This window comes from Cyprinodon variegatus, unplaced genomic scaffold, assembly GCF_000732505.1.
Source record: "Cyprinodon variegatus isolate N-32 unplaced genomic scaffold, C_variegatus-1.0 Scaffold75, whole genome shotgun sequence".
NCBI lineage: Eukaryota > Metazoa > Chordata > Actinopteri > Cyprinodontiformes > Cyprinodontidae > Cyprinodon > Cyprinodon variegatus.
Genome location: NW_015150528.1, coordinates 1,061,328 through 1,070,008, shown reverse-complemented (window position 1 = coordinate 1,070,008; position 8,681 = coordinate 1,061,328). Strand labels below are relative to the sequence as shown.

Genomic DNA, 8,681 nt, shown 5'->3' with positions numbered 1-8,681 from the left:
CCGACTAATCAGCTTATTGCAACAGCTCCCCAAATGTTTGTTGTTGCAACATGGTGTTAGGCAATTTGTGTTTAAAGAATACTAACACGTCTGTAAGACAATGTATTTCCACATAGTTACACAAAAACATGGTTTTCATTGGACAAAATAAAAAACTTCAAGGTAAAGAACTGTGCTAATATGTTAAATATTTCATGCATGTTGGCTCACTTTGATATTTCCTTTTTAACAAACATAATTTATCACAGTTCAAAGATGTAAAGAAACACCACAGTAAGAAAATTATCAAAGCATGACTGTGGCTTTGTTTTCCAGGTCCAGGTTTGGCATTCATTGCATATCCTCAGGCAGTGGCTATGATGCCTCTTCCCCAGCTCTGGTCCATCTGCTTCTTTGTCATGCTCATCCTCTTGGGTCTGGACACACAAGTAAGATGCCTAAGCAACTTTAAAACATACCTCAAGTAAATCAGATGTTTACTTTTGAACATATACTTGTGTAAATGTCTGCTATCTTCACAGTTTGTTGCAATGGAGGTGGTGATGACGTCTATCATAGACATGTTTCCCAGAATTATGCGACAGGCAAGACGTCGAGAGAGCTTCCTCCTCCTGTTCTGCCTAATTTGCTTCTTTTCTCAGCTAGTCATGATCACTGAGGTCTGTATTTATAGTCAAACAGGAATTCTTACATATTCTAATATGTAATAATTTTCTATTTATTGATTATTGTTAATGTAAAATATACTTAACAGTGGATGAAATCTTCTTCCAAAGGGAAAAAGATTAACTTTCTCTGCTGTTGTTCTCTGCAAGGGAGGGATGTTTGTGTTCCAGCTGTTTGACTACTATGCATGTAACGGAGCCTGCATCCTCTTCCTCTGTGTGTTTGAAGCCCTTTCAATGGGATGGATATTTGGTAGGTACACAGATTTTCAATGTTTTAATGTTGAATGTGATTATACACAGCGTCCTCTATGACAAACCACAGTTCCTGACAAAAGCCTGTCGAAAAGATTTAAAATGAATCCATCCCTAATTTAATAATATCATGCTGAGAAATTTAGAAAAGCCCAGTCTAATTTAAGCATATTTATTCATGGGGGCAAAATAAAATTTGTCTTTCTCTTATTACTGATTCTACAGTTATAATCCGAAACAGTTCTCATAAAAAAAATGACCCTGTTTTTTATGTTGATCAGAGTGTATAGTAACCTTTACTGATAACTAGTGTTGCGGCGATGTCATTTTTTGGCCCCGATACAGATACCACCATTTTAATGCACTATCGGGGCCCCGCCCGATACTGATGTCGGTATCGGTCCAACACTACTGATAACCCATGCTGTATTAATGTTACCAGTGGTGGATTTAACAAATCAATGTGAAGGCAGGCATGGGGCCCTCTGGAGTGAGAGCACAGCATGCAAAAAATGTGAATTAGACTGATACAGACATTTGAACAGAAAACATGCATTATTGGCTTTACCTTTTGTGCCCCTTTTGCACATCCTCTTTGTCCCTTTTTACTTCCTCCTCTTTGTCTTCTTCTCTTCATATTTCTCACCTTATTTATTTTCTTCTGTCCCTTTTCCATGTTTATTTTCTCTATTTATGTCTATCCCTTTTTTTTCTCTTGCTCTCCATGTTTTCTTTTGTCCTTTTTTCGTAGTCTTTTTATTTTTTTTATTTTTTATTTATTTTAAAGCAAAATCTCTCCTTCAAACATTTCTTATTAATGCGTAACCTTTTAGGAGCGGATAAATTGTATGGCATAATAAAGGATATGACAGGGGTGGACGCCAACCCATTCTTCAAAATCTGCTGGCTGTACCTCACGCCACTGGTCTCCCTGGTGAGTCATTGCCTCTGTGTTGCTGTGTTGGTGGTATAAAGTCACAGAATAAGATGTAAACTGTTGAACAGAGAAATAAGTCAAGCTCAAGTCTGGGCTAGATTTTAACTAAACCGGCTCATTATTTCTTCTCAGGGATCTTTCATATGTTCTTTAGTGGAGTACCAGCCTCTGACTTTCAACCGGTGGTATGTTTACCCATCCTGGGCGTACGTATTGGGCTGGGTGCTGGCTCTCTCCTCCATCCTGCTGGTACCAGGGTGGGCATTTTATAAGCTGGCTACAGGCAAAGGCACACTCAGGCAGGTGAGACAGTTGAGTATAGTTTTATTAAAATTACAAATTAAAATTTTATGTCATTTATTCACTATTAAGATAGCATCATATACATGGATTCTATCTTTGAATGCTGCAGAAACAAATCACTCAAAATATCCTTAGAAAATGCCATACCATACTAAATTTGTTTAAAAATTCAAAATAAACATATAAATACTATAACACAATATTTAAGAGTAAGCTTGAAAATAAATTTTGTATCTGAGTAGTAATTTGTTATTTAACAGGTCTAAAATACAATTTTATAGAATTGCATTATCTGTAGATTTCTAAATATATATTTAGAATCATCATTAAAAATATATGATTGAACATTTATGAAATGAAGTCTTGAAAAACATCAGTATTAAGGACATTTATGTCAGTTGTACGTTTGTTTATTTAACATTATCAATGTATTTTACTCTTCCCTGTTCTGCAGCGCGTCTGCGATTTATGCCGACCTGCTCTGGACGACTCACCAACCCAAACGACAGAAACCGAGCTGCAAAACATGGGTGTTGACCTGCTGCAGCCATTCATGACCAACTGATGCAACTAGAATTCTCTGTTTAGCTTTAAGCACACAAAACTTAGATGAACCTCCATGATCAGATGAGGAGAAAAAGGCTATCAAGGTCTGAGCATCGGTTCAGTGTCTCCTTCTGTGGAAAACAACATCACAATAGATTTACCTTTAAGAATAAGCCATATTATAAAAGCACCACCTAAAGGCTGTATACCTTCATTCTGTCTTTTTTCTGGTTGTTTTTGTGAGATTTCATTCGTTTTACTATGAACATTATGCTGTCAGATAATCATCTTCTGTGGTTTTTGTATGGAGTGTTAAGACAAATAAATCCCCTCCATTGAGTTTTTGTGTTTTATCTTGTTCATTTGTCCTTTTTTCAGGTGTGGTCCTGCCTTTTACTTCTGAAAAAGATAACCTTTAAAGGCAGCAAAGAGCTGAATATGAATACAGTGGTACGCTGTTATATACAGCTTGCATGATTTCAAGAGCTATTGCAGATATTCTAAGAAAATGCTCCACTAAAAGGTTAAAAGCAGATACCATCCTGGTGGACTGACTTTTCTGCTCACAATTCATAACTTTGGGAGGATTATATTTGGAAATTTCCACTGAAGACGAATGGAAAGCATCAATAATGCACTACCAAAAGCCTTCCTGTGTGAAACATACAATGTGAACAGAACATGTGAAAGGATGATGGTAACTGTCAAATAAAGGCTAAATGTTTTATAGTTGTTTAAGTAAATCATTGTATGGATTTAACGCTGCCTAGCAGATACCGGAAGAAACGACATGGTTTGTTCTAAGTAGCTACATGCTCCACAGAATCACTGATGCTAAATAACCATCAAAACAGACTTTGCCTGTTTTTAAGTCCATAAATATGGTGCAAATGTGCTTCGTTCTTCAAGCCTCACAGGCAAATTGCTAATTTTAGACTCCAGGACCAACTAATCTGGATTACGCCAAGATATTCATCAATTGTAATAGTAAGGGGAGTGTTGGCCTAGTGGGATAGAGCAGGGCGGTTGTGCTCTGCAAAGGTTGCAAGTACCTGGTTCAATCCCCAAAGCCTGGGTTCCTGAGCAAAAACTTTAACCCCTGGTTGCTCCCCAGGCGCCACACAACGGCAGCCCATTGCTCCCCAAGGGGATGGGTTAAATGCATAGAGTGAATTTCCCCATTGTGGGACAATAAAAAGGATTTTACATTACAAATGCAGGTAACATACTGACTGTTTCAAATCATATTATTACCTTAGTTCACAAAACTTGGAAGGTTCCCTTAAAATTGCAACGTTCTCTGAATCTGATCATTTAAGAAAGTAGGCAAAAAAAAAATCCCCAACTTGAATATCAGGGTAACAGTATATAAACAATAAATATTTCTATTTCTGACTTATTAGGACCTATGGTTGCCTTTTCCCTAAAAGAAAACAAGAAAGATTCATTTACAGCAATCTACAGTTGAAAAACGATTTACACCACACTGCAGGAATACACAAAGATTTAAAAACAAGGTATTGTTTGATCAAACACTGCCTTTATTTAAATAGCTTAAAAATCTATTTTTTTTCTGTAAATCACTTGAAATTTCAAAAATGCGATTATGGCTACTGCCTGTCGTATGCACAAACAACTCCTGCAAGACATTCTGCCAACTCTTTCATGCAGCATAGGATATACTGGGTACCGTTTTTGTTTTTTTACAAAGAGGAAATATTTACAAACTCAGAAACACAGATAATGTTGCATTCAAACATGTTTTTTAGCGTCTCTCCATTTCATTCATTTTTTGTCCAAGGCTTGTTTGGCTTAATGAGAGCTTTATTGCTGTGGAAGTCCATTCTCTTCAGCCTTATTGCCATAGGGTAGTGAAGTGTTACTGCGGTGGTGGTGTGGTGTTTTTAGCAAGTGAGGAACAAGATACACCATCACTTCATTAGTTTATCAAAGGGCAATAAAGAGACACACAAAAAAACAGGCACACACTCATAACTAAAAGCAATAAATAATTGATCTAACAGTCATCTTGTTTTGTTTTTTAATGAAGCTATAGTACCAGAGAAAACCAAAGCATGCACAGGGAAAACGTGCTGTTCCCATGCAGAAAAACCTTAGCCCCTTCTTGCTGAATGGTAGCATAACGTTGCTACCACCAGCGCCACCGTGTCGCCCTGATTAGGAAAACGGGATAAAAAAATTAAAAAAAGAGCAAAGATCTCCATCAAATGTCCCACTCAGTCATTGATAGATCTATTGGACCCAAAGAATGACTCTTGAGGAACATTGCAAACTGCTACATTTCTGAACAAAATAAAAATAAAAAAGCTTGATCCTTTATAAAAAAGAAAGCAATCAAAATAGCAAGATCAACAAAGGCATGTGGTGATGCATTAAACAGTACAGTTCATGAATTAAGAAATGCTGCTCGTCTATTCTGCCCATGTCATAAGAACAGATTTTAAAAAATATACCAAAGATCCTTTGCAGCGCCTTACTTCACATTTACAAATAGGCTACAGTACATGATCACACACACAGCAAACCACGCACAAACCATCAACACACAAAATACCAGAGCAGGCCTTCTGCTTTAAACCACATAAACAACAGAGAGGCAGATCATTGGTACGGATCCATCTGTTAACTGCAGTTATTCAGCACAAATACCAATACTAAAGTAGTTCAACATCCATCTGAGAGCGTTTATTAGAGGGGGTCCAACAGAACCACATGGCTAGTTATGGTTTGTTTTAGAGGCCAACATGGATTAATATTAAATTGATTTTGGTAGGTTCTGTTAATGAAGGTGAACTTCAGGTTGGAAATGTTTATGTGGTCGCATGAAAGAATGCTGGAGCAATGCAAGTTTTTTCTTTGGACTTTGAGGAAAACGAGAGGAGGTCATTTAAAAAGTAGTAGTGTATATTTCCACATGTCCAGTGAAGGAATAGGTCCGACTGAAATCCAGGATCCTCCACAGGTTTCTATGATAAAATGCAGTTGAAAAGCTTGGTTCAGCTCAGTGTCCAGATGTCAAAACATTTCGACCAAAGGGTATATCAATAAATTGAGGGGATATTTTAGAAAATGTAATGATGAATTCAGGTGATGAGGCAGCACTGTGCATTAGTCTTAAATCATGGGGTGATTCAATATTAGTTGTTCAGGGTTTTTTCTTCCCACTCTGTAAGCTTTTCAAAGCTTTTCTTCTGGTTCCACGATCAGTCTTGTTCCCAAAGCCAAACATTTAGCCTCAACATAATGTTTTTTGAATCAATAAAAAACAGTTTCAATGAAGACTGGAAAGCAGGAAACACGAGGCATGCAGGAAAACTCTCAGATAGAGCAGGCAGAAAGATTTCCCTTATGTTATACTAAGAAATTTGGTAAATTTGCCTGAAAAGGAAGTTTAAAAAATATATAATGTTTTAGATAATCAAAGAACTTAATTTATCCAATTACACTTTAGAAATAAGAAAAGAGATGTTCTTTTACAAACATCGACTGGACTTCATTAAAAGAGCATAGCAGAGTTTTTGCAGAAGTCTGCCCCCTCTGGGACAAGTAGAACTTTCAGTGTTGTACATATGAATGGGAGAAGAAGAAAAGCATCGCAGTCTTGCCTGCGACTGCACAGGTCTTTTGTTTAGATGTCTAAAGTAAGAAAGTTATAAATATCAAAGTTAACCCATTAATGATCTAATGATGGCAAGGACTCAGGAGAAGCCAAATAAATCTCCCATGAAATGACAAATGGGAAATAGAGGAAAAGTCATTTTACATTTCTAACCTTTCAACTAGCTAAACACTTCTTTAAAACATTTGTCACATTTTACCAAGGATTTGGTCAGGAAGTGAATCAATAGATCCCAAATAAAGTTCCTAAAGTTAAAATCTAAAAGTGGTTGTTAAAGGAAACAAAAAAGTGATTTCATCCCTTTAGTTCCCATGAAAGATAAACTTTCTTAAATTTTTCTGAAAGCCCATGGAAGAACAGGTTAATAAACTCTGGAAACTTCAGGTTTCCAACATACCAATGAATCAATTAGCAATCTCATGTACTATTTGTTAACACTCTGTGGGTGTAATTTAATGGTTTAGGTTAAAACCAAAGGATTTGAAAAGGATTTTTTTTTTAAGTTCAGGCAAGCTGGAATTCCACGTCAGATAAAAAATTAGCCCCATGTGTAAAACTTAGGATCTTGTACTCTATGGATCTACAGCAGTACATGTGTTGTAAAAAATAGAGCTTAAAATGCAGATCAGTGCTTTTACCTTTAACAAAGTTATTTTTTAACTTTTTGATCTGACAAACTGAAATATTTCACACTGCCTAGTATTTTTTTTAACTGTCAAACTATCAAAACATCCAGACAGTATAAAGCAGAAAACACAGATACAGATAAATATTTAGTAAAGGCACAGCAGTCAGGACTGGTTTTGTCAGTCTTTGAAGGCAAGGAGGCTTCTAACCTGAAGAACTGTCAGGAGACATGAAGGTCCCTTTGTCGGGGGATCTTTCGCTGGTCTCCACTTTCCTGTCTTGTTTTACCTGAGATTGCTCCGACCCGCAGGAAAAATGGCAGGGGTTCTGAGCAGCTTGTGGCATCGCCGTGGTACCTGTACAAACACTTTGCGGTTTACCGACAGAACTTGGATATGACGGGTTCTGGGATTTCTGGGTAATTTCAAGGTTGTGGTAGCTACCAGACTCTGCCATGGTCTGACACAGATGTTCCCAAGCTGTGACACCGTTCAGGCTTTGGCCCGGGTTGCTGATAGCTTGGCAGAGTAGCTCTGTGTGCTGACGCAGCTGGCAGATTTCCTGCTCAGTGGTGTTGCACTGGCGAAGCAGCTCCTTTGTACGCAACGTAATGTCCAGCAGACCGGACTGTCTTAGAAGTTCTACCGTGTTGAGGAATTGGCGACGGCGAGAACTTGTGGTGACGCTCCTCCTATGACTTCCTTGGTGTGGAGAGTCAGAGGACACCGCATGCAGACTAGAGATGGATGGAGATCCGAGGTCTGCGGAAGAAATCATGAAGGTGGAGGAGGGCAGACTGTTTCTGCTAGATGTAGAACTCAACAGGACAGAGTTTGAAGCTGTCGGCTTTAGTTGGTTGTGATGGCGCTCCTCAGACAGGCCTCTACTTACTGAAGTTTCTTCAGTCTTACGTTCAGTGCACACCCTCTTGCTCAGAGTTTGGGATTCCTGGTCAGATGTAGACTTGTCAGGTGGCTTCTTGGTAGGATGTGGAGCAATGCGAGGGTAAGAGTTCAATATGGGGAGGTAGGTATTTTTGGCTTTCTTGCCTTTGACACTAGAATTCAAAGGCTTGAGGTGCTGCAGTGTTGCTGGCATGAAGCTTTGCTTGTCAAGAATGATCATATTTGGAGAGACAGCATGGCTGATTATCCTCATGCTGTTACCAATGCTCAGCTGACTCCTTTTCTGGGTGACGGCTGGCTGCTGGGAAGAAGAACACTGTGAAATATTTTCACTCATTGGTTGGATGGACTTGAACTGATAAGACTTTGATATGAGATATTAGCAGAAAGAAAAAAACATTCAAAGAACATCTGTTGTTATTTTTCCTTATACAAAGTTGTACCGTATTCTCTGGTTTGACAACACGTCATTAACCCTCCTTACCAAATTAGTTGTATTTACCTTGATGATATAGACGGGTGGATGGGCCTGATTGGTAAGCTTCACAGTAGGATCTCCAGTGTTTCTGCTGCCTTGTGTTTTGGATTGACCTGAGTGTGAAGCCTCAGCATGTTTTATCCCTCTCCTTTGGCTGTTGGTGCTACTTTGGTCCTCAGCATCTGTCTGCTGCCAGTCAGAGCCCTCTGGAGAAAGTCAAAGCACTCAGAATGGACTAACAACGCTCAAATCAGGGAAACATAACTTAAAAATTCCGTAAAAGTTTGAAAACAATCCACTGGACTTGGTTTCCAAGGTTTGAAGA

General features: G+C 38.3%; 2 protein-coding genes across 2 annotated transcripts in view; one reads left to right on the top strand and one right to left on the bottom strand.

Moving 5' to 3' along the window:
* The window catches only part of LOC107083486 (sodium- and chloride-dependent GABA transporter 2-like), a 5,647-nt gene extending 2,333 nt beyond the window's left edge, over window positions 1–3,314 (top strand). Inside the window, exons 4-9 of the mRNA XM_015372759.1 lie at window positions 316–428; window positions 522–659; window positions 816–918; window positions 1,754–1,854; window positions 1,990–2,160; window positions 2,615–3,314. Of these exons, the coding sequence (XP_015228245.1) occupies window positions 316–428; window positions 522–659; window positions 816–918; window positions 1,754–1,854; window positions 1,990–2,160; window positions 2,615–2,725 (737 nt within the window). The 3' untranslated portion in view covers window positions 2,726–3,314. The remainder of the gene's footprint in view (window positions 1–315; window positions 429–521; window positions 660–815; window positions 919–1,753; window positions 1,855–1,989; window positions 2,161–2,614) is intronic.
* A 2,085-nt stretch (window positions 3,315–5,399) lies between these two features.
* The window catches only part of LOC107083452 (CLOCK-interacting pacemaker-like), an 8,860-nt gene continuing 5,578 nt past the window's right edge, over window positions 5,400–8,681 (bottom strand). The window contains exons 3-4 of the mRNA XM_015372695.1: window positions 8,381–8,562; window positions 5,400–8,194 (exon numbers count right to left, since the gene is read on the bottom strand). Of these exons, the coding sequence (XP_015228181.1) occupies window positions 7,178–8,194; window positions 8,381–8,562 (1,199 nt within the window). The 3' untranslated portion in view covers window positions 5,400–7,177. The remainder of the gene's footprint in view (window positions 8,195–8,380; window positions 8,563–8,681) is intronic.